Source organism: Culex pipiens, chromosome 2, assembly GCF_016801865.2.
Source record: "Culex pipiens pallens isolate TS chromosome 2, TS_CPP_V2, whole genome shotgun sequence".
In the NCBI taxonomy this organism is placed as follows: domain Eukaryota; kingdom Metazoa; phylum Arthropoda; class Insecta; order Diptera; family Culicidae; genus Culex; species Culex pipiens.
In genome coordinates, this window is record NC_068938.1 from 76,398,115 (window position 1) to 76,424,749 (window position 26,635).

At 39.2% G+C, this 26,635-nt stretch overlaps 1 protein-coding gene across 3 annotated transcripts in view; it reads left to right on the plus strand.

Moving 5' to 3' along the window:
- Nucleotides 1-26,635, plus strand: part of LOC120413529 (laminin subunit alpha-1) — a 250,607-nt gene that overhangs the window by 54,176 nt on the left and 169,796 nt on the right. For all 3 annotated transcript variants that reach the window (XR_008212150.1, XM_039574403.2, XM_039574401.2), the window contains exons 3-4: nucleotides 17,129-17,309; nucleotides 17,411-17,582. Coding sequence is in view for 2 of the 3 variants with exons in the window: in XM_039574403.2 (XP_039430337.1) it covers nucleotides 17,129-17,309; nucleotides 17,411-17,582 (353 nt within the window). In the remaining variant the exon portion in view is untranslated. The remainder of the gene's footprint in view (nucleotides 1-17,128; nucleotides 17,310-17,410; nucleotides 17,583-26,635) is intronic.

The following is a 26,635-nucleotide window of genomic DNA, read 5'->3' on the forward strand; positions in this document are numbered from 1 at the left end:
ATTTATGAACTTGAACTATGCAATGTGTTTCTCTCTCGCTCCGGTCCTCGTCGTCGTAATCGTCAGCAACACTCGTCTTGTCGGCTGTGTTTCCCCTGCTCGTGTGTCAAATTGTGACTAATTTAAGCGCATGCCTCTTCGCACATCTTCAGATCTTCTAGACACGAGTCCCAAGTACCGCGAGCGAGAGAGTGTCTGTACATGCGTGTCCGCGCTAAGTGATATGATTGTCGCGGCGGCGGCAGCGATCCAACATGTTGATAATATGACTTAATTATGGATTGTTGAACAACAGTTTCTGTCCCGGGAGTCCGGAGAGAAAAACATGCCAAGAATTTGTTGTCACGCACTTGAATCGGCGTGCCCCCCTCTCGTCGCGAAGATATTCCAAGCCGGTTGATGAATGTATCAATTAGTTGAAAATTACGTCGACAAATAGAACTGGACCCCGGAGGAGGTGTCTCCCTTGTTACCCCCAGAAGACCGGTGTCCCAGATGGCGTGTGTATAATTAATCATAAATAGATACACCGTGAAGATGAGTGTGTCTACGAGTCCTACAATAGCGCCACTGTTTGCCGTCTGGGAAAGTTCTGTCGTACCCCTCCGGGGGAGGACAAACTGCGTGCTGTTGGGGCCTGTGATTAACACCCTGTAAATGAGGGAGCTGCTGACGCAGTGCCGTTAGAAATTAGCAACAGCGGCAGCTTGTTGACACAAGCCGAAATATCAAAACAATGACCAAAATACGAGTGGACGGTGAACTCTGGGACATGACCTCATTAGTTGAACGGACGGCTGTGTCAAACTGAGATACATTTTGTAGAATGACATATGAAGATCGTTTGAAATTCTTTGTGCTTTTTTATGCAAGCGTACCTTTTGCCGTGATTGTCGTGAACGTTGGAGACTTGGAAGGATCAAAGATAAATTGAAAATCGAACAATTTAGTTATGAAATATTTCGACACCTTCAGAAATCTTCTCAAATACCATAATGTCAAACAATTTTAGACAGATAATTGTAAGACCATTCTAACGAGTCAATTTTTTTAAATCTTGTTACGCTGTCTCAAGTTATAACCACTTAAGCGATATTTATGTAAAGAATCCATCCATCATCTGACCTATTGTTTAATAGGTAAGCAGAATACTGGCAATTACGTTTTAAGATATTACCACTTAACCCTCTACAGCCCAACTTATTTTTTCGAATTCTTTTATTTTTCCCGTGTTCAGGAGGTCATTTTGAACAACTTTTGTTCTACGAAAAACTTAACTTCTCTTGTTTTATGTTTTTCTTGTGTAATTTTTAGTATTTCAATTTGCATTTAGGCCGTTGCAAATATTTTTTGAAGTTTATGTCCCTCGGTGCTGACCAAAGTCGACATTATTTAAAACATTGGCAAAGTCTTATAAAACATTTAACTTCCAACAATTAAATTTTCTAAAACTTTTAGAGTTCCTCTTTCGATTACTTTTTAAGGATCAAAATTTGGTTGAAAATTTGATTTTTGGCGATTTTTTAAATCAAAGCCCGTCTAAAGGCGGGGTTGAGTTGAAGGTATAATCATGTACTTTTTTAAGCTTAATCGAACTTATCTGTATGAAAACTATGACCACCAGAAAGGGCCATTTCCCAGAATAAATTATTCCCCAGAAGTGTATATTATGGGTTTTTACCTATGAAGTTTAAGTTTTTATGATCATTAATTTTCAATTTCAATTCGGTTTTATTTGTGAATAATCAAGTTACAATGAGTTCATTTAGGTACATAACAGAGTTTTGGTGTTCCTTTCAGCTGTGTTTTACATCATAATTCAATCGAAAAATTATTACTTTTAACTATGGAATAGACAAGAGTAAGAAAAAGTTTTCAAAAAACTTACAGAATTATTGTTTATTAACACTGGAACGCCCAACGCATGTCTAACTTACACGGACGCCCAAGCCTCCCAAAAAAGTTGGAACGGTAACTTCAACTCGCTGGTTCTCGGGCCTAACTCAACCAATCAAGATGATTCTTCTTTCCAGTGATTTGTTAGGATGTCTAGATGATTCTAGAACTTTGCAAAACTCAATTTGAACAAATCTGTAATTTCTGCAACCGAAAACATCGCTCCACCTTTTTTTAAAAAAAACTGCCTCCGCAGAATTTTCGGCGATTTTATTTTTACATGCGAAAAAAAAAGTTGGAACGATGTTTTTGATCGCAAAAATTACAGATTTGATCAAATTAAGTTCTGCATAGTTCTAGAATCATCTAGACATCCTAACAAATCACTGGAAAGAAGAATCATCTTGATTGGTTGAGTTAGGCCCGAGAACCAGTGAGTTGAAGTTACCGTTCCAACTTTTTTGGAGCCTTGGGCGTTGGAATGTTAATATACCCTTCTTTTTGATAATCTTTATGTCCTTAGATCTTCAAATCATATAAAATAGAGCATTGAATCTCCATGAATTTCATAATTCCCGTATGAGTAAACCCTATACTTTTTGATATCTCAGAATTTTCAAATCTGGAGTTTTTTTAAAAGTCCCAAAAAACTCTGCATTTTTTTGCTCCACGGATGTTTTTGAAACCATACCGAGTATGAAATGGTCCAATATTTCAAAACTCAAAAAAACTAGAATTTTAATTAAAAACGTTTTATAAACATTTGAAATCCAAAAGTATATAGGATCTTCATAAAAAAAACTGTATGCATTTGTAAAATATTTTCGATTTTTTTAACCAACTCTAACATTTTAAATTGGCGTTATATTGAATATTTGACAATTTTCAAATGTTTGTCTTGATTCCAAAATTTCAAAAAAAAAAGTTTATTTCGAGAGATCCCAAATTATACAATTGTTTATTTTTTTACATTGACAATAGGATCTTTAATTTCTGAGATATTGATGAGATGTTTAGATGAGACTAAAACTTCAATTCTTGTTTCTTCTTCTTGTTAAATTTTATTTAACCCTTTCAGGCCTGATGGGTCATATATGACCCATACCGAAATTCGGTTGTATAAAATCACACAGTGCTCAAAACATATAACATTGTTCAGCAAAGTTGTAATTTATGAGTTTCTCTACCTAGGAAAAAATGTTTGAGTGGTTGTTAATGGCCTTTTTGACGACCTAGAACATCCTGAAAACCTGAAATTTGGAAACTTCAGAAAATGTTGAAGATAATTCAGGTTTACAACGATTTTTCAAGGCAAATGAAGTTTAGTTATTACCAGTCACATCCTCACGACCATTTGTGACCACTTCGATCCCTTTGGATCTCTTTTGGGATGATCTAGGTCCTCCAAAGTGTCCTGGAATACAGATCTTGGAGTCTACCGCCGTAACAACACGATTCTACCAAGTTTCCGATTATGGATCATATTCAGTGATGTCCCTGGGACCCTTTGACAACACTATGAGCTATGTGGATCACTTTTGGGATGTTCTGGGTCCTCCAAAGTGTCCTAGAATACAGATCTTGGAGTCTACCGCCGTAACAACACGATTCTACCAAGTTTTCGATTATGGTTCATATTCAGTGATGTCTCTGGGACCCTTTGGCAACACTATGAGCTATGTGGGTCACTTTTGGGATGATCTGGGTCCTCCAAAGTGTCCTGAAGTACAGATCTTGGAGTCTACCGCCGTAACAACACGATTCTACCAAGTTTCCGATTATGGTTCATATTCAGTGATGTCCCTGGGACCCTTTGGCAACACTATGAGCTATGTGGATCACTTTTGGGATGTTCTGGGTCCTCCAAAGTGTCCTAGAATACAGATCTTGGAGTCTACCGCCGTAACAACACGATTCTACCAAGTTTCCGATTATGGTTCATATTCAGTGATGTCCCTGGGACCCTTTGGCAACACTATGAGCTATGTGGATCACTTTTGGGATGTTCTGGGTCCTCCAAAGTGTCCTGGAATACAGATCTTGGAGTCTACCGCCGTAACAACACGATTCTACCAAGTTTCCGATCATGGTTCATATTCAGTGATGTCCCTAGAACCCTTTGGCAACACTATGAGCTATGTGGATCACTTTTGGGATGTTCTGGGTCCTCCAAAGTGTCCTAGAATACAGATCTTGGAGTCTACCGCCGTAACAACACGATTCTACCAAGTTTCCGATTATGGTTCATATTCAGTGATGTCCCTGGGACCCTTTTGCAACCTTCTGAGCTATGTGGATCACTTTTGGGATGATCTGGGTCCTCCAAAGTGTCCTGGAATACAGATCTTGGAGTCTACCGCCGTAACAACACGATTCTACCAAGTTTCCGATTATGGTTCATATTCAGTGATGTCCCTGGGACCCTTTTGCAACCTTCTGAGCTATGTGGATCACTTTTGGGATGATCTGGGTCCTCCAAAGTGTCCTGGAATACAGATCTTGGAGTCTACCGCCGTAACAACAAGATTCTACCAAGTTTCCGATTATGGTTCATATTCAGTGATGTCCGTGGGACCCGTTGGAAACACTATGAGCTATGTGGATCATTTTTGGAATGTTCTGGGTCCTCCAAAGTGTCCTGGAATACAGATCTTGGAGTATACCTCCGTAACAACACGATTCTACCAAGTTTCCGATCATGGTGAATATGATGTTCTAGGGGATTGTTCTAGGGGGTATAACGAGTCATTTGGCGTTATAAACTCGATCACCCCAAAACTTGGGGTCGATTTTTCGGGGTGTTCTGAAGGTCCTGGAGAGTTGGTGTCAAAGAAGAAAAGTTGCGTCTCGTCGAGACGAACAAAAGCTCTGAAGACCCCAAAGCGCGGGGACTTACGGAAGTGGGTCAAAAATGGGAAAGAAAAACCGAACACGTTTCGCGCAAGTTTGGGCGAATTCAACACTTTTTTCTTCCTGGGTGCGGCAATTTATATTATATTCAGTGATGTCCCTGAGACCCTTTTGCAACCTTCTGAGCTATGTGGATCACTTTTGGGATGTTCTGGGTCCTCCAAAGTGTCCTAGAATACAGATCTTGGAGTCTACCGCCGTAACAACACGATTCTACCAAGTTTTCGATTATGGTTCATATTCAGTGATGTCTCTGGGACCCTTTGGCAACACTATGAGCTATGTGGGTCACTTTTGGGATGATCTGGGTCCTCCAAAGTGTCCTGAAGTACAGATCTTGGAGTCTACCGCCGTAACAACACGATTCTACCAAGTTTCCGATTATGGTTCATATTCAGTGATGTCCCTGGGACCCTTTGGCAACACTATGAGCTATGTGGATCACTTTTGGGATGTTCTGGGTCCTCCAAAGTGTCCTAGAATACAGATCTTGGAGTCTACCGCCGTAACAACACGATTCTACCAAGTTTCCGATTATGGTTCATATTCAGTGATGTCCCTGGGACCCTTTGGCAACACTATGAGCTATGTGGATCACTTTTGGGATGTTCTGGGTCCTCCAAAGTGTCCTGGAATACAGATCTTGGAGTCTACCGCCGTAACAACACGATTCTACCAAGTTTCCGATCATGGTTCATATTCAGTGATGTCCCTAGAACCCTTTGGCAACACTATGAGCTATGTGGATCACTTTTGGGATGTTCTGGGTCCTCCAAAGTGTCCTAGAATACAGATCTTGGAGTCTACCGCCGTAACAACACGATTCTACCAAGTTTCCGATTATGGTTCATATTCAGTGATGTCCCTGGGACCCTTTTGCAACCTTCTGAGCTATGTGGATCACTTTTGGGATGATCTGGGTCCTCCAAAGTGTCCTGGAATACAGATCTTGGAGTCTACCGCCGTAACAACACGATTCTACCAAGTTTCCGATTATGGTTCATATTCAGTGATGTCCCTGGGACCCTTTTGCAACCTTCTGAGCTATGTGGATCACTTTTGGGATGATCTGGGTCCTCCAAAGTGTCCTGGAATACAGATCTTGGAGTCTACCGCCGTAACAACAAGATTCTACCAAGTTTCCGATTATGGTTCATATTCAGTGATGTCCGTGGGACCCGTTGGAAACACTATGAGCTATGTGGATCATTTTTGGAATGTTCTGGGTCCTCCAAAGTGTCCTGGAATACAGATCTTGGAGTATACCTCCGTAACAACACGATTCTACCAAGTTTCCGATCATGGTGAATATGATGTTCTAGGGGATTGTTCTAGGGGGTATAACGAGTCATTTGGCGTTATAAACTCGATCACCCCAAAACTTGGGGTCGATTTTTCGGGGTGTTCTGAAGGTCCTGGAGAGTTGGTGTCAAAGAAGAAAAGTTGCGTCTCGTCGAGACGAACAAAAGCTCTGAAGACCCCAAAGCGCGGGGACTTACGGAAGTGGGTCAAAAATGGGAAAGAAAAACCGAACACGTTTCGCGCAAGTTTGGGCGAATTCAACACTTTTTTCTTCCTGGGTGCGGCAATTTATATTATATTCAGTGATGTCCCTGAGACCCTTTTGCAACCTTCTGAGCTATGTGGATCACTTTTGGGATGATCTGGGTCCTCCAAAGTGTCCTGGAATACAGATCTTGGATTTTCCCACCGTAACAACATGATTCTACCAAGTTTCCGATTATGGTTAATATTCAGTGATGTCCCTGGGACCCTTTGACGAACACGAGAAACCAATCCGCGGACGTGGAGATAAGTGAGATTGAGGGGAAACCTCGTATATTTTTGACCCATATAGAGTTCGATACCGATCATATAGCCCAATTTTCAGCTCGAATTTTGCCTGAGACTATGTTAGCGAGTAGAAAGTTTCAGTTGAGGCATTTCTCCGTGTATTGCTACAGAGTTTTTCAATGCTCAGATTCAGTCGCCCACAGATCGTTCGAGAGATTGAATGTGTTGGGTTTTGGAAGGTTTATGACTTGAACAAATTCAACTAACGCTGCAGTCAAAATCCTCCCTCGACCGCCACCTACCCCTTTTGCCTCGCCAGATGGGATTCAAGCCATCCTTACGCTTACAAAGCGAAACCCGCCAGGAGCTGGCACCCTTTAGCATTACTAGACTCCAAGATCTGTATTCCAGGACACTTTGGAGGACCCAGAACATCCCAAAAGTGACCCACATAGCTCATAGTGTTGCCAAAGGGTCCCAGGGACATCACTGAATATGAACCATAATCGGAAACTTGGTAGAATCGTGTTGTTACGGCGGTAGACTCCAAGATCTGTTTTCTAGGACACTTTGGAGGACCCAGAACATCCCAAAAGTGATCCACATAGCTCATAGTGTTGCCAAAGGGTCCCAGGGACATCACTGAATATGAACCATAATCGGAAACTTGGTAGAATCGTGTTGTTACGGCGGTAGACTCCAAGATCTGTATTCTAGGACACTTTGGAGGACCCAGAACAACCCAAAAGTGATCCACATAGCTCATAGTGTTGCCAAAGGGTCCCAGGGACATCACTGAATATGAACCATAATCGGAAACTTGGTAGAATCGTGTTGTTACGGCGGTAGACTCCAAGATCTGTTTTCTAGGACACTTTGGAGGACCCAGAACATCCCAAAAGTGATCCACATAGCTCAGAAGGTTGCAAAAGGGTCCCAGGGACATCACTGAATATGAACCATAATCGGAAACTTGGTAGAATCGTGTTGTTACGGCGGTAGACTCCAAGATCTGTATTCTAGGACACTTTGGAGGACCCAGAACATCCCAAAAGTGATCCACATAGCTCATAGTGTTGCCAAAGGGTTCTAGGGACATCACTGAATATGAACCATGATCGGAAACTTGGTAGAATCGTGTTGTTACGGCGGTAGACTCCAAGATCTGTATTCCAGGACACTTTGGAGGACCCAGAACATCCCAAAAGTGATCCACATAGCTCATAGTGTTGCCAAAGGTTCCCAGGGACATCACTGAATATGAATCATAATCGGAAACTTGGTAGAATCGTGTTGTTACGGCGGTAGACTCCAAGATCAGTATTCCAGGACACTTTGGAGGACCCAGATCATCCCAAAAGTGATCTACATAGCTCATAGTGTTGCCAAAGGGTCCCAGGGACATCACTGAATATGAATCATAATCGGAAACTTGGTAGAATCGTGTTGTTACGGCGGTAGACTCCAAGATCTGTATTCTAGGACACTTTGGAGGACCCAGAACATCCCAAAAGTGATCCACATAGCTCATAGTGTTGCCAAAGGGTCCCAGGGACATCACTGAATATGAATCATAATCGGAAACTTGGTAGAATCGTGTTGTTACGGCGGTAGACTCCAAGATCTGTTTTCTAGGACACTTTGGAGGACCCAGAACATCCCAAAAGTGATCCACATAGCTCATAGTGTTGCCAAAGGGTCCCAGGGACATCATTGAATATGAACCATAATCGGAAACTTGGTAGAATCGTGTTGTTACGGCGGTAGACTCCAAGATCTGTATTCTAGGACACTTTGGAGGACCCAGAACAACCCAAAAGTGATCCACATAGCTCATAGTGTTGCCAAAGGGTCCCAGGGACATCACTGAATATGAACCATAATCGGAAACTTGGTAGAATCGTGTTGTTACGGCGGTAGACTCCAAGATCTGTTTTCTAGGACACTTTGGAGGACCCAGAACATCCCAAAAGTGATCCACATAGCTCATAGTGTTGCCAAAGGGTCCCAGGGACATCACTGAATATGAACCATAATCGGAAACTTGGTAGAATCGTGTTGTTACGGCGGTAGACTCCAAGATCTGTATTCTAGGACACTTTGGAGGACCCAGAACATCCCAAAAGTGATCCACATAGCTCATAGTGTTGCCAAAGGGTCCCAGGGACATCACTGAATATGAATCATAATCGGAAACTTGGTAGAATCGTGTTGTTACGGCGGTAGACTCCAAGATCAGTATTCCAGGACACTTTGGAGGACCCAGAACATCCCAAAAGTGATCCACATAGCTCATAGTGTTGCCAAAGGGTCCCAGGGACATCACTGAATATGAACCATGATCGGAAACTTGGTAGAATCGTGTTGTTACGGCGGTAGACTCCAAGATCTGTATTCCAGGACACTTTGGAGGACCCAGTACATCCCAAAAGTGATCCACATAGCTCATAGTGTTGCCAAAGGGTCCCAGGGACATCACTGAATATGAACTATTATCGGAAACTTGGTAGAATCGTGTTGTTACGGCGGTAGACTCCAAGATTTATATTCCTGGACACTTTGGAGGACCCAGAACGTCCAATAATGAAATGTAACTTTTTTTTGCCTGTTTCTGTTTACTCATGGAAAAAATGAACTACTGGTACCAAAATTGTAGATTAACACAGCTCAGAAAAATTCAGGCCTGAAAGGGTTAAACATATTGCAGTTTAGTGTAATCTCTGATTAGTTTCATATTGTTTTACTTCACTATTTCAAGTATCAAATTATCCGGGTGTCTCGACCAAATTTCCCTGGAATCGAGAGGCTAAAAAATGGCAAATTTTCGGGGAAATTTTTCCCGGGAATTCCCGCTCGTCACCCTCTAGGGGTGACCATTAATTTAAATTATATTTTTTCTGATTAAATAATTTATTTTTTTATTTATCAGGAGAAATTGTCTGTTAATTAATCATAGTCTCTCATCAATTGCTATTTTTTCAAATATTTTTTCTATGTAATTAGAGAATTTAGCGTATACGGTCGACGATCTTCTTGATCGCAATAATGCTCTATGTATCGATGATTTCTTGAGACCCTGTAAACTGCATATTTCGATGCTTTTATATCTTTTTGTTTGAAGAACAACTCTCTAGCAAAAACCCGGAAATGGATTTTATTTGTATTTTTTGAATTGGCTCAAACTTTGTGGAGGCTATGACCAAAGAAGCTATTTTGTGTATTGGTTCACCCATACAAGTCTCCATGCAATTTTGACAGCTTTCCATACAAAAATTGTACGTAAATATTTAAACAGCTGTAACTTTTGAGTGAATTTTCCGATCAATTTTGTGACTTCGGTAAAGTTGTAGGTATTGTTGAGGACTATTGAGAAAAAAAGGCACACGGAAAAAAATTGCCGATTTTCAATTAACATTTTTTTTCACAATAACTCAATATTCCATAATACGTATTTTTTGATTTTCGTGATTTTTTGATATTTTTTAGGGGACAAAAACTCGCATCTTTTGAGCTATAGAGAAGTATAGTCAAAAAATCTGCTGCCAAGTTATGATTTTTTGAAAAAAAAGGTGATTTTTGTAAAAAACGAAATTGCATACCAAAATAAAATTTGACCTCAATTTTTAATGTAAAATTGAATTTGCAATCGAAAAGTACTTTACAGATTTTTTGATTAAGGGCTCCGTTTTCAAGATATAGCCACCGAAAGTTTGATTTGAACGAAATATTTGCAGTTTTTTGTGTTTGCACTTAATTTTGATTTTTTTCCAGTTTTTTGTTTTTGTTTGCGAGTTTTTGTCCCCTAGAACATATAAAAAAATCTCGAAAATCAAAAAATGCGTATTTTGGAAAATTGAGTTTTTGTGCAAAAAAATGTTAAAAAATTTGCATCTCTTTTCTCCGTGTACCTTTTTTTTCTCAATAGTCCTCAACAAAACTTAATCAGAAAATTAAAGCTGTTTAAGTATTTACGTCAAATTTTTGTATGGACAACTGCCAAAATTGTATGGAGACTTGTAGTGAATCAATGACACAAAATAGCTTCTTTGTTCATAGGGAAGGCTCCCACAAAGTTTGAGCCAAATAAAAAAATACAAAAAACAAAAATGGTCGAAATCGGCCGATTTCGTAGAGAATTTCTCAGAAGATCTTTTTCCTCGATTGTTCCTTGGATTACATTTGCTTTAATAATACTTATTTGCTTTTGATTGTCTGATGTTGCCATGATTTAATGTCATAGTTGGGTTACCCTTTTTTTTAATCGAAAAATACTGTATAGAATTCAGCAAATTGATTTTAACAAATCATTTTTTCTTCTTTATTGATGCCATTTTTTGAGTGAATTTATAAATAGAACTTTTTCGATTTACCTTGCTAGATTTTTGATTTCATATAATTGAAAAATCCAATGTTTTCAACAATGTGAACAGCGTTGCTTAAACTGTATAATGCTGCTTATTTTTTAATCGCTAGCTAAAATTCCCTTTAGGATGATGCTAACGTGCTTATTTATTTTTTTCTTAAAGATGCACTCACAATTTTACGACATTCTGCCAGTGAGTGTCATAAAAATAGTTCACGTCTATGCTATCGTTAATGCTATGTTTAACAAAGCGACAATTCGTCGTGTTTTGCTCGTAAATCTTAAACGAACGAAAAAAATGTCTTTGCCTTCAGCGATGGTCATACCCATTAGTGCGCGACAACATTGTAAGGATGGATGCCTCGTGTTGGACATGTTGTGAATTCTCCGTTTTGGTTATTTTGTTTGAATATAATTTAGTTCCAACATCGATCACCCAACCCTAACATTGCAACACATTATTGCAGTTCCTTTGATCCAGAACTGCAGTTCGTTCCTTCAATACGAACGGTTATGCCTTGCCTCAAAAGGTGTTCTCACGCGCCGGTCCACAAAAGCCGACCTTAATCGGGCTTGCACTTTATGGCGCATGGTCACGCGTCCGTCCCTACTAAAATGCACCATATTTATTCCCAAACCAAACGCAGCGCGGAGAATGCATCCGCGATCGGGGCACCACTTTGCCCAAACAGCATGCTTTACAAAAAGGTGTTAATGCCGGGAAACCGTCCGTTTCGACACCGGTTGTGATATATTGCACTTGCGGTACATATGAAACATGAAAAAGCCATTACTTTTGGGGTGAGAGTGCGAAACAGCAGTTTTTTTAAAATTATTTTTTGGTGCATTGAAAGTATTTAGGATCGTTTAATAGGGGCGACCTTGTTCATTGTCTTCATCAAATTTAAGATCTTCGAATAACACCGGAACAGTTCAAGCAAACAACATACAGTTCCAGTGGCACTCCCGATTGCCAACGCCAACCAAGCTGGTTCCAAATCAGCAAGGCCAAACTTTTTTACTGGCTCTTGAAATATGAAACTGATATTTCGTTGGGATTTTGTCGTAAAGTGATGCTCTACTCGTTGAGACCAGTGATCTCTGAGGCCGGCCTCGTAGAAGATCTGCATCGTTTGGCGTAATCGATCGAAGAGTTGACTTGGATAGAACAACCGATAGAAGCGGATATTGTGGCCCAAGTTTACGTCCCGAAGTACAACGTGGGATGGCTTAGCAGCTTCGACGTCATAGTTTTCGATCATGTTCATCACCAGACGGGCATGGTTGAGCTCGGAAATGTAGGCAAATCTTGGGTTTAATTGAATTCCGTCGTCACGGGGGATGATTTTTGTAAGTTTTTTAATTACTGGATTGTTTCTGATTAAGTGATCGTTGTGATTTTCAGCTGAAAATATGTATACTTTTGATGCCAAGAGGTCATCCAAAGTGCGTGGATCTGGTTTGCTGGGATAACTAGTCATCAGAGTTATAATAATGGATCCATATGCGCTCAAAATAAAGAAAAAGAAAACGATCAACGATGTCGTGAATATCTTTTCAAATTTCTCTGCTCGGTCCAAACTGTACCGCTCAAAACCACAAATTGCATGAAGGATGGGATCATTTTTGAAGTGTGCTGGTATTAACCAAACAATCAGATTAGAACATACAATAATTAGTAGCACTACGATCCACAAGTCCAATTCGAACGGTTTTTCGAACAATTCTATCGCACTCAGTTGTCTTCCATGTGGCGCTACAACTACAATCCTTGCCGGTGTCACAATTTGTATGTACTCGGGGTACATAAACGTTGAATAAAAATTGTCTATGTTCATCTCCATAACTTTTCCCTTCACAAATTGTGTCGCATTTCTCATTTGTTCGTAGGTCATATTTTTGGCATACAACTTTGTCATGTAAAATGCACTTGACCCGTTGAGATACTTGGCTGTTTGCATGATCCATTGACAGTCACATCCAACGACATAGTCGTTTACAATCACCGTTTCGGGACGAGCAAGTGTCATGCTAGCATAGATTTTATACTTGTGTAGATTTGCCGTTTGGTCAATAAACAATTCGTTGATATCGAACAACGTTTTCCGCTTCACCAGCTTCTTTGCATAATACATATAAAAACTCATGCTTAAATTTTCAATTTGTAGCAGCACCGTGTTGTAAAATTTCACAACATAGAAGCAACTGTAAATGTCGAACAGTTTTCTTCCTGTTGAGGCTGAATGCAATACAAATATTTTAACTGAAACTGGCACAACATAAAACTTTAAACTTTGTTTCAACTGATCCACGTATTTTGAGTTGTAGTGGACGAGAATGAAACTGGGATAAACGCCGTAGTTTTCGTACGAAGTAAAATCCGGAGGTCGCATCATCACACTTGGCACTTGTATTAAGCTCAAATTTCGAAGAACTTGGCCAGCGATATCGGTTGCATTTGATGTTTTGTCATTCATATCGTAAACCCAAAGACTGCAATAGGCATGCTGATTGATAAAATGCTGAATAACTTTAGAAGTGTACTGTACAACTATGGAGTCATTGTTTGAACTCGAAAAGGCACAGCAGAATACCGAAATTATGAGAATATTCACGAACACCATCTTAAGTGAGCCGAACTGTTCAGGCTGAGCTTCCAATAATGAGTGTGGTTGCTAACATTTGTAAGTTTAAAGTCTAATACTGAAAAAAATAACATTTCGTAGTGATCGTGCTATCTGGTCGCACGTCACAGATCCCCAAAATTCGATTTCAACCCTGACAGATTCAAAAAAACAAAAAACCGAAAAAACTCCGTGCAGTGTTGTCACTCATCATATGAAAGAAGTTTCGATCTGATCGTCCTTACTTGACAAATCCTGAAAATGGCTGTGAGTGCGATAACTGGCCAAAAGGAAATTTAGTCGGAACGCGTTTGACACACGTACTTGCAACCGACAACTGTAAATAGTTTTAATTATAACTCGGGACTCCGACAACCCAAATCAACCAAACTTCATGACACTGCACAAAACGGTAAGCCAAACATTTAAACGCGTTTTTCTCGGAACGTCAACAATAAACGTGCGGCAAGATAGCATTACCACGTCGAATTTACAACTTTAAATGCACTTTCGATCGATGTTTAGAATAATCTTAAAGTACATGTTTCGCTTTTACACAACGTGTAATTTGTCATAAAATATAGTCAAGTTCCGTAAAGTACTAGGATTGATGCTTTTGTATGCACCATTGATGCATTTTAACTTGATAAAATATATAGAAAAAGATTTTTTTCCCAATGCGTCAGTGTTGATAGAAATAGAGCTCACTAACTTTGAGAGAAACCAGATGGACTTTTTATTTCTTTTATTTGCATACAATAGGCTGTTCGAATAGTTTTTTTTATATAATTGATGTGAGTATCAATATTGCTCCAGCTGTCAATAAATTTTTCAGTGCCTTCAAATAGATTGCTTTGATTTTTCTTTCTATAATTTGATAACTCCCGCTCTCGACGGTCCATTCAATATCGACAACGAGAGAGTCCGCGTAATATTGAATGTTGGGTCCTCTTGAAATGTTAGTCTTGATTTAATTTTTTTGAAAATATTGCTTTCGAAAAGATCGGAAAATTTCTTGAATGTTTCATATTTTAACATTTTAAATCAGACCATTAGTAGCTGAGGTATCGACATTAGAAAATAATGGTTTTCCTGGTTTTTAACCTTTGCATGGCAATATCTCAACAATTAAGGGTTGTATCAACAAAGTTCAAAAAAGCATAACATGGAGAATTTTCTCAAACATATTTTTTTTTCAAAAGTGGGCAAACATGGACACTTATTTAAAAAAATGAATTACTGCGACTTTTTTTTAAATTGCTATAACATGAAAACAGTGCACTTTATTAAAATTTTACTAAAGTACTTTTGATTGCAAATTTACATCAAGAAATAAAATTGAAATTGCGACCAATATTTCGATTTTTTTGAAAAAAAGGTATTGATTCCAAAAATCATGACTCGTTCAAAGAATTTTTGCCCATTCTGGAAATTTCTGAAAAGTTGGCATTTGATGTCCTTTAAAACATACAGTCATGCCTCGGTTTAGCACCGCATATGGTGATGCAAAACCGAGGCGTGCATAACCGAGGCACAGAGCTTATGGGATTTTGGCTATATGGGAGCCATTGGCTTTAATCGTATGAAAAATCATGCAAACATCAAAAAATTATAGTGTTTTGAAATCGGGATGATGTCAGCTATCCATTAAAATTATTATTTCATGAAAAATTTCACAAAATACGTATTTTTCCTGTATTTTGAAAATGCATTTTTTTCTCTAAATAATCCAAAAATATATTGTTATTGCAATATGGGTATCAAGGTATCAAATGATCAGGTTTTTTTTATACATTTTGTATGTAATAACAACATTTTAAAAAAATACTCAAAATTTTCACAAAACTACGACTTTTCGAAAAAAAAAATACTCAAATTTCCCTTTTTACATCATAGGTATCATCGATCGGGATTTTTTCATACATTTCGAATGTAATAACAATATTTTTAGAAAATACACAAAATTTTCACAAAACTACGGCTTTTCTAAAAAAATACTCAAAATTTTTTGATACCCATATTGTAAATATTAAAATTTTGAATATTTTTTTCGGAAAAACGTAGTTTTGTGAAAATTTGTTGTATTTTCTAAAAATGTTGTTATTATATCCGAAATGTATGGAAAAACCTGATCATTTGATACCCATATTGCAATAACAATAATTTTTTGGTTTCTTTAGAGAAAAAATGCATTTTCGAAATACAGGAAAAGTATGTATTTTTGTGAAATTTTTCATGAAATAATAATTTTCATAGATAATGGACATTATCCCGATTCCAAAACACTATAACTTTTTGATGTTTGCATGATTTTTTATACGATTAAAGCCAATGTCTCCAATATAGCCAAAAATCCATAAGCTCTGTGCTTTAGTTAAGCACTGGGCCGTGCTTAACCAAGGCAGCTGAACGGTGCAAAACCGGGGCAGTGCAAAACCGAGGCGTGCAAACCCGAGGCATGACCGTATAAGAAAATAAAATAAAAAAAATAAAAATAGTGTTTTTTGCAAATCAACTTTTAGTGACAAAAAGTGAAATAAACAATCACCAAAAAATTGTTTACCGTGTATCATTTTTTTCCATATCTATACCTACAACTTTTCCGAAGACACCTAATCGATCAAAAAATTCCTTCCAAAGATACAGATTTTTGAAATTTCACAAATCATTTTTGTATGAACAGCTGCCAAATTTGTATGAAAAATTATAAGGACAAACTAATGATACAAAATGGCTTCTTTGGGCATACCGAAGGCACCAAAAAAGTTTCAGCCGGATTAAAAAATACACAAAAAATTGAATGACCGAGATCTCAGAGAATTGCTCAAAACATTTTATAAAGTAAATACTTTGCAAATGTTCGACCACTCCAGTCAAAATACTCCCAAAGGTTTCATTAGGTACTCTACATGTAACACGATCCGTCATAAAGTTAAACCTCTTCGCTTTATGTAAAGTTCCATCTAAATTTCCGTGTAAAATCGTAAATCCGAAACACGCGTGCAGTCCCCTAAGTAAGGAAGGGCGGACAAAAAAAACAAGGTCCCAGAAAGAACTCCACGCACTCCAGCTCATTAGCGTTATTTATTGTATAAACCAGGTCATAAATTTGACGAAAGTACGTATAATTGAATTATGCTTCACAAGTCATGGCCGTGGCGGCGGCATGTGTCTCTTGGCCGTTTATGGCTGCTTCGCGCGTCCCATTACGATTAGATCATGCGGCGACCTCGACGACGATCCAGTTCCAGACTCCGGACGGAGTGTGATTCTGTTTATTTGAATCCATCAATTTTCGGTGTTTCGTCGCGTGTAATTTGAATAAAATTGTTGGTTTTTCGAGTCGATGGGACGACAAGTTGAGGGTGTGTCGAGGAGTAGATCGAAGCGCGCGATACAGCATGCGCCTGTGCGGGACATGATTTCCGATGGTTGTTGTCATCAATTATAACGCACCGTGAACTTGGAAATTATGTTCCGAGCTGAATGATTTAGTACGACCAACTTGGGATTGACAAAATGTTTTTTTCTCTCCTTTCAGATCTGAAGCTGCTGTCCGGACTCACTTCGTCGTCGCCCGGCGATTTGGACTACGGCTTCCAGAAGGCGACCGGGATGTGGCCGTCCTTTTTCAACGTGGCCATGCGTGCGACCATTTCGGTGAATGCGACCTGCGGCCAACACGGCCGAGAAGAGTACTGTCGCCTGCAGGATCCTCAAAGGTACCACCCATTTTTCGACACCTCTTTCTTGTCGCGACTCAACGCTGACTAAATGTTTAATCTTTGATCTTAATTGTTTTTTTTTTGTGGTTTCCCTGCAGTCCAAGATCGCGATCGTCCCAGTGTGGCATATGCGATGCCAACAATTCGGACCTGGAAAAGCGGCACCCCATCACGAACATCGTGGACGGAACGAGCAACTGGTGGCAGAGTCCGACGCTGCACAAGGCGAGCAAGAACGATCGTGTGACCATTTCGATCGATCTGGGACAGGTGAGTCTCCTCGTGGCGCGTAACGCCCAGCCGATCGATCGGCTGATAAAGAAACGGAGTACAACAAAAAGTCCATGTTGACATGAAGGACACACTGGCAGGTTGTAATCGACCGATGTAATTAATTGATTTTTACTGATCGCGGTGTAGAGAGAGTGTTAGACTGGTCCACTTTTTGGGAATTCCTCAAAGATCAACCTGTGCTGGAACCTTCTGACTGGGTGGCTCCCATAACTTCCACCGACATGACATAAATCCACTCTCCTAACACGGCTCTGACACAAGCTTCGCGATCACCGATGATCAGCGCTACGCCCCAAGAGATCAGAGATCGTTAACGTCAAAGAGAATTACCGGCTGTCAAACCGGTGGCCCGTTGCACGCACCAATGCCCCTCTGCTCAGCTTGTTCTCACTTTCGTCTGTGCTGGGCTTATTAGACGCGTCGTCCTCTGGGTTGTTTATTCGTCTAGCCAAGAAGCGGTGCGGGTCCACCGAAGACAAGACTTCCAAGAATTTCCCCCTTCCCGAGTCTCTTCATCGCCAGGAATGCATTTTGAGAGGTGAGAGAGAGTAAGGAAACTACGCAAACAATCCGTGGGCGCATCTGTTTATCGTTTCTTCTCACTTGTTCTAAAGTCACTTCAGGTTCCTCCTGTCGGATTAGACTTTTTTCGGATTCCGTGCCACCAAAAAGCTGGAGGTTTTGGGTAGCTTTTTAATTGAACGACCCGATCTACCCCGATGAATGAAGCGGATTAACGTCAGCTTGGATTAGTTCTAACCGTCACTTACGGTGTAGATCATAAACGTCACCAGCGTGTCATCGGGTTCTGTTATGCGAACGCGTGTCGGGCTCTCGTACAAGGTGTCGATCATTCACGGCCAGAGTTACAACTGGGAAATTTGACACTTTCACTTTTGTTGCGTTGAGAAGCGATGAAAGAAGCGCGCGTGGGACGTGAGCACAGTTAGAATGAAGCGCTACAAGTTTCGTTGATCTATAGTGCAAGTGACAACAACCTGCTAGTGAGTCTAATTCAAAAATTGATATATGCTCACCTGGATAGTTTTTTGATTATTGTAGAGCATAATTTTCCATAAAAAATCTATACTTCAAGTACATTTTTTTTAAATCTTCAAAACTATTATACGAAACAACAGAACTGTTTGCTCTTGTGGTCTATTGAAGTTTTATTATTGCTATTTGAAATATTTTAGATGTTATTTACGATGATCTTTTGTTTCATCTGTTTTTTCCGAATCGTTTTCATCCTATAAATTGTCGAAATGTTAATATTTTTGTCAACAAAAGACAAAACCTTCTAAGCCTACCTTTAACTCCTGGTGGGAACTGGTAAGGGTTTCTTTGCTGACCAGCATTTTGTTGCTGATTTGGGAACCGATACGGATTATCGTCCACAATACGTTGATAGTTTGGATGGTGTTGTTGCGGCTGTCCAGGCTGCTGCTGTTCCCATGGATGACCTTGGCCAAACTGCCCGTTGACCGTAAAGACTGCGATGCTCGTAACCAGAAGTGAAATCAGCACAAACTTCATGATTTGCTTTAAATAATTAATACCTTGTCACCGTTCAATTGCCTGGATGCAACTGTTGATTAAAAAGTCGGTTGTAATGGCTTTTATAGTTGAGTTTTGCTGATGTAAAATTTGCTCTATTACTTGAAAGTTTTGTTTCGTAATATTTGTATTATTGAATGTGCTTACACAGGACCTTGGTGTAGCAGGGCAGACTTTATCAGCAACCTTACAGCTGTGAGAACGCGTTGCCCTGAGCTGGATTTGACCAGAATTACCCATGATTTGCATAACCACGTTGGTTACACTTTTTCAAAGTTAAAATTCATACATGTACCAAATTAGAATTGCACTATTTCAAGATTGGGTGAACTGGGGATTATGGTCAAATTTTGTGTTAGACAAAAATATTTTTGTAAATCCTTGTCTGTGTATTTTCTGTTGTTTCCACATGAAGCAAATTGAAATTACCTAAAAACCTATTCAACCGTCAGAATAAGATCAAGATAATTGATCATTCAATAACGGTGTAGTATTCTTATAATGTAAAGGAAAATAAATAATATTAAATCTGGGAATATGGTCACAGTTTAACCTCGCATAGTGCGCAGGCTTGAATTACTCTAAAACGACATAATATTTTAAGCCGATTGGGTGAGAGGCAACCACGCTTTCCCCTACACCACGGTTCCTGGATATATTTTGTATGCACAAATAAATACACAAAAAAACAAGGAGCGGCCGTGGCTGACTGGTTACGGTGTTCGCTTTCTAAGCGAATGGTCCTGGGTTCGATTCCCATCTGCTCCCAACGAGAAAGTATAGGAAATATTAATCTTGAAACTCTGAACATGAACGAAAAATCAAAGTCGCCCGAGTCGGGGTTCGATCCCCCGTCCTTTGGATTGGTAAGCAAAAATGCTAACCACTAGGCCATCACGGCTTGGTGAGCGACGTCTGGAATTAGGAATACTGTTACTATCAAACTATATACGCGCTGGGTCCTTGTCCATTTGACAAGGGTTCGGAAGTTCTAAATAACGTTTGAACCCGATTGGTGCAAACGTTCTTCAGGGCGGGGCTTGTCGATAAAAGCTGAGGGACCTCGCGCTCGGCTAGCCAGCGTAGAAATGGGTCACCGAAGCTCGGCAGAGCTAACACCTTCCAAATGCCTATGCGAGTTATTTGCATGTATATAAGTAGATCTAAAAATACATGGAAACAACTCAATTTGTAAGAAGCGACCGCGTGGTCCCGTTTGGTTGGTTGCACACACACACACACACACACAAATAAATACACAAAAAAACATGAAAAACATAAGAACCATTTTTTAAACTTCATCATCCCGGTACGAGAATCGAACTCACGACCCAGCACGCCGCTAGTCGAAACCCATCCCCTACCGGTCAGTATTCCCAGTGAGTAGAATTACTCTTTGAAGGGATCTGACTTTGCCGAGCCAGACAGGAATCGAACCCATCACCTTCCGCTTACAAATCGAAACCCGTGACCTCACGGCCACGGAAGCTCGGCTAATTAAAACCATTAAAACCATGAAAACGATGGAGACATTAAAAACATTAAAAACATTAAAAACATTAAAAACATTAAAAACATTAAAAACATTAAAAACATTAAAAACATTAAAAACATTAAAAACAATAAAACATTAAAAACATTAAAAACATTAAAAACATTAAAAACATTAAAAACATTAAAAACATTAAAAACATTAAAAACATTAAAAACATTAAAAACATTAAAAACATTAAAAACATTAAAAACATTAAAAACATTAAAAACATTAAAAACATTAAAAACATTAAAAACATTAAAAACATTAAAAACATTAAAAACATTAAAAACATTAAAAATATTAAAAACATTAAAAACATTAAAAACATTAAAAACATTAAAAACATTAAAAACATTAAAAACATTAAAAACATTAAAAACATTAAAAACATTAAAAACATTAAAAACTTCAAAAACTTTAAAAACTTTAAAAACTTATAAAACTTTTAAAACATTAAAAACATTTTTTTGTATGGACTATTGTCCCCCAAAGGAGGGGGGTAAATGGTTTTCAAAAAAGTGTCCACGTGGTTTATGGATGGTCCCCTTCGTTTGAGAGTGATTTCAGCTCAAATCAGGGTTTTTTTATGGTACTTTTGTACCCTATCCTCTCCGATTTCAATGAAACTTTGTAGACATGTTGTCTGAGGCTTATATAAGCCATTTTTGTGTATATGGAGCCATTTGCACTCGAAACTGACATTTGAGAAGGGTGTAAGTTATTTAAATATTTTTGAATTTCGTAATTTAAAAATTGCATCGTATACAAAAGTGGTCAAAGACAAATTTGTAGGAAATTGGATGAAAAAACACACCGCTTTATGAGATTTTATGATTTTTTAGTTTGAAATTTGAATTTTAACCCTCTGCAACCCAACCCCGCCTTTAGACGGGCTTCGATTTAAAAAATCGCCAAAAATCCATTTTCAACTATTTTTTTGATCTTTAAAAAGCATTGCAAAGAAAAACTCTTAAAATTTTAGAAAATTTATGGGTTGGAAGTTTTACTTGTTTTATGTGACTTTGCCAATGTTTTTAAAAATGTCATTTTTCCAGGTGTCTACTTTGGCTGTGTTTTAAACTAAAATTTCCTATATTTTAAGTAAAAAGAAGTATGCAGTAATTTTTCTAGTGTCCCAGACTATGCCTCTACGTATTTCTTTAAAATTCAAATGATAATGGTGCCATTTTATAGCAGAAAATGTGAAAACAAGCAAAAAATTAAAAAAGTGACTGTAAAAACATGAAAAAATTAGATAGGCAAAATGTAATGATAGGAGATGGTAGAATAGGCCAAATCCTACCAAAAACAAACATAAACTTAACAAGATAAATGCAAATTAAAAAACTAAAAATGAAACAAGAAAAACATAAAACAAGAGAAGTAAAGTTTTCGCAGAACAAAAGATGCTCAAAATGACCTCCTGGAAAAGGGAAAAATATAAATTTTGGAAAAAAATTTTGGGCAGTAGAGGGTTAAGATGACTTCACGATTAGTATTTTTTTCAAATTTGTTGAGGAAATGTCTAAAATGTTACAAAAATTATTTACTAAAACTGTTTTTTTAAATTTGTCTAAACATCAAAATTTTCAAAGTCTAACTTATGGGAAATCGGACGAGCTTTTCGGTAAAAATATTTTCTAGTCTGAAAAATCATGTCTGTCATATAAAAATGACCAAAAAATGGTCAAAACCCCTAATTTTTCAACATTTTTATTTTTAAAACCACTGTATCTTCTCACGGATAGGACTTAGGTTAATATGGAGATTATTATGCAACATTGTCTGAAAAATCGATTCTCACTATAGGTTTTTGAAAATTTTGACGTTTAGACCACTAAAAAAAAGTAACTGGCTCCATATAAATAAGAATGGCTTATATAAGCGTAGGATAGCACGTTTCCAAAGTTTCATTGAAATCGGAGAGGGTCGGGTACAAAAGTACCAAAAAAGAATCCTGGTTTGAGCTTGAATTGCTCTTGAAGAAAACTCGTCCCCAAACACACCGTGCCAAGTATGACTAACGCAACGCACTCTGCAACGGAGAGCAAAGTCCAAACACCGTTTTAGGAAGCAGTGAAAGATTGGATCGATTGGCCAGCTCCGGTCGCCGGTTTTTCCTTCCTCTGTCCTGTCCAATAATGATTGGGATATAGTTCACAGCAGCCAGGCACAACTCCCAGAGCGCCCTGCCAGCCGTTGACCAAAACTGACAATACACTTCTTGTGTTCCTTTGCTCGGGTGGACATATAATTGGAACTGGAATAACTTCAACCTGTTTTTGGTAAAGCCCTCGGACGTGGCCAACTCCCGGGGACTCCCGCGCCTTCCCATTTTGCGGGTTTGTCATTTGAAACGTTCGGCGCGACGTTTTATCGCCACCGTTGACCATTTTAAGGTTACGGTAGGTCCAGGAAAGGGAAAAGGAATGTTTTAATGAGGACCACGGAGTGCCCCTTTTCCGTCATAAATTTCGCGCGCGCTCGATCGGGAATTAAATTAGGCTGGACAGTCGAGTGTGGACTTGTTCTTGACCATATCAGTGTACCGAGCTGAGATGACCGTCTGGGAACGGGACTTGTCGTTGCGTAAGCGAGCGGCGATCCCTTTCGCCTTGAGAGTGCTGTTTTCACGAGTTTGGTTCGTATCATTCTTTGAGATTAAATTATGCCGCTCGGAGAGGTGGTTAAAAATCGTCCAAAAGGCCCTCGAGCTTGAAGAGAAAACATTAATTGCTCCTGGGGGTTGATTCTGGTCCCCCCCTTTGCCGTCGAAGCTGTCAGATTAAACCTTCACCAATCATGCAGAATTAATTCGCAATTGGCGAAATGGACAAGTTTCTTTTTGCAAATAAATTAATTAAATTATCGCAAGCCGGTCTGGTATCTTGACAGGGTGGCTACTCAAACTGGAAACATATTTTTGGTTTGAAATATCAACCTTGAGATTTACCTTCAATTACGTTCAAATCGCTCTTAATGAACTCGTGCCAACTCATATTGTTTGCTCTCCGTTCAAAAGGCGCACTTTTCGCACGCTGCCAAAACCGAAACCATTAATCACCCCGGGGACCTCAATTAATTAAGATGGCCGGGGTCCATAAATTTGCCATAGGTATAGCAACGAATAACCCAAGTCGGTGGCACCATCATCATCAGCCAGAAGAAATGGATGGAACTGACTACGCACCCTCAGGGTCTTAGGGGTGGATTCGCTGCTAGGGTGGTCATTTTATTCAAAGTTCTTGAGTCCAAATTTTTCAAAGAGCTAAAATTTGTTTGTTTATGCTTAAAATTTAAGATTTCCAACCTTATAGCAATTAACCACCCCACACTTTACATTTACGGCCCCCAGGACTTTACATTTACGGCCCGAAACGGCACCTCCCGGGTCGTTTTCGGGTTAAAAGCGGCGTAAATTTGAGGTTAATTGATACGTCCACCTTTACGGCGGGGACCCGCGGTCACGTTAACATTTATCTCTGCGCAAGTGCGGCGCGGGATCGCGCACTTTCATTGCGGTGTTTACTCGACGGAATGCATGTTGGAACGCGCGCGCGCGAAAATCGACCAGCACAAAAATCGACCTCTTTGAGCTGAAGGCCTTTCGCAAGTCTCAGATGGCAGCACTTGCTGGGAAACTGTGGAACCCATTATCAATTATCTCGCGCAGTCTGTTGCGGGCACTTGCCGCGGTCGAGACGGTTTCGTGACGATAATATTTATGAACTTTGTCGCAAAAAGAAAGCATCAGGAGCTTGATCTCAAGTCCTTTCGCCATTGTGGAGCAGAGAGGTCGTTGGGGCAGTCGTTGAATGGTACAGGGTGACGAATCAATCGAAATTTTTTCGTAATAAAGATTTGAGCGGTACAAACCGCCGTCCACGTGATACAGCCCAGCTGCTAAAGTGCGTTGTCGAATTGCCTTCGCAGTTTGCGCCCATTATTGCTGATGGGAGTTTCTCCATTGCAAACAGTGGAAAATGGATTTTCCGAAAAATAGTGAAGTTTTAGAGCTTTGGTGTCTTTAGAATAGTTGTTGCAAATGGAAAGGGGTAATTTTTGGTGTGGTTGAAAATTAGGGTGGTTCACGATTAGGGTGATTTTTAAAATCTAACTTTTCAGGAATATTTTTGTTTTTTTTTGTTTTCTTGAAATTTGTTGGACTAGCCAATCCAAGCAACATTGTCCAAGACACCAAAATTTAATCTCGCAATCTAAAATATCGATTTTTGGTCATATTCTGGGTTTCGATATAAAATTATCATATAAACCCAACATATGAACACAAATCGATATTTTGACACTTTGGGTCTATTCTGAGGGCAGATTCGGATTCAGTGTTCAAAATTACATGAATAGACATATACACACTAGGGTGTAATATGGTTGTATGGAAAAAAATAAAGTTGTCCAAATTTAGCGAGCACAGCAATTTTTCAGTTCCTTTTGGGGTCCTAAACAACTCCCCAAAGTTTGGGATCGATTGGTTTAGTCCTCACTTTGCGCAAAGCGATTCAATTTTCCATATAAATTTGTATGGGAAAAACATTTTTTTGGATTTTGCTGTTTATAAAATCCACGTTTCACGCTGTACTAAAACCGGATTCATATTTGGATTCTCTGGAATGTGCTGTACAACTTTCCCGAAGAGAGTATGGTGCTAACTTGCTCCTAAAAAAAGATACAGCGTGTTCGAAACTCGTCTAAAACGTGTTTTTTGCTCGAAAATCACGTTTTAGACGAGTTTTGAGGACGCTATATCTTCTTTCAGGGACAAGCTAGCACCATACTCTCTTCGGGAAAGTTGTAGAGCACATTCCAGAGCATCCGAATATGAATCCGGTTTTAGTACAGCGTGAAACGTGGGTTTTATAAATATCAAAATCCAAAAAAATGGTTTTTCCCATACAAATTTATATGGAAAATTGAATCGCTTTGCGCAAAGTGAGGACTAAACCAATCGATCCCAAACTTTGGGGAGTTGTTTAGGACCCCAAAAGGAACTGAAAAATTGCTGTGCTGGAAAATCGATTTTGATATTACACCCTAATACACACCCAGAACTGGGCATCAGAATACGAGAGGATACAGATCATGGTTCGGTAGTAGAATGGCACTGTGAACGGACTCATGGGTTCATTTTCCTAAAAGTTCACCCTTCAAAAAAAAATGTGTTGGCACCGAGACTCGAACTCCAGACCTTCGGTATAATGAACTGCGCCTTTGACGTATCGGCCACCACAGTTCAGTGATGAAGTGGCTGTCATTTGTCCATAAACAGCAAGAAATCAGATGGTAAAATCGCATGCAAAAGCATGCACATCACCTTCGTCAAAATAAACACTTAATATTACACGCTGCATGTAAAATTTTGCAAACACTTAAAAAGTTGCAACCGACGGGATTCAAACCCAGCACCAACAGTAAGGACTGGCACCTTAGCCCACTCGGCCATCAGACCGATGAAAAGTTGTGAGGATAAACGCATATATGAGCTTGACATTTCGGTCAAGTAGGTTTCCCATACTGATGGGCTTCATATTTCAGAGTGTAAAATCACATAAAATTGCATAAAATTATGCAATATTTATTTTACACCCAGATCTTTTACACGCAACTGGATTACTACTTTTTTAGCTGTGTATAAGCCACCCTATGGGATGAACTGTTTTAACGAGTGAATGAACACGATTTGTTGTTGTTGTAGCGCGAGAGGTCTTTACTCTCGCCAAATAGTACTTTCCTCTCGTTTCTTTTCGAAACGACTATCTGCATCAGGGGCGCCGACTAGTCCAAAATGTTGGGGGGGCACGGTTGTTTTTCGAAATCGATAGGTAAGAGTGGCGATTAGATGTTACTGTTTCTTGTTTGTCACGAATATTAATAACTTTATTACGATGTGATACGATTTTTTTTTCATCCGGAATATTTT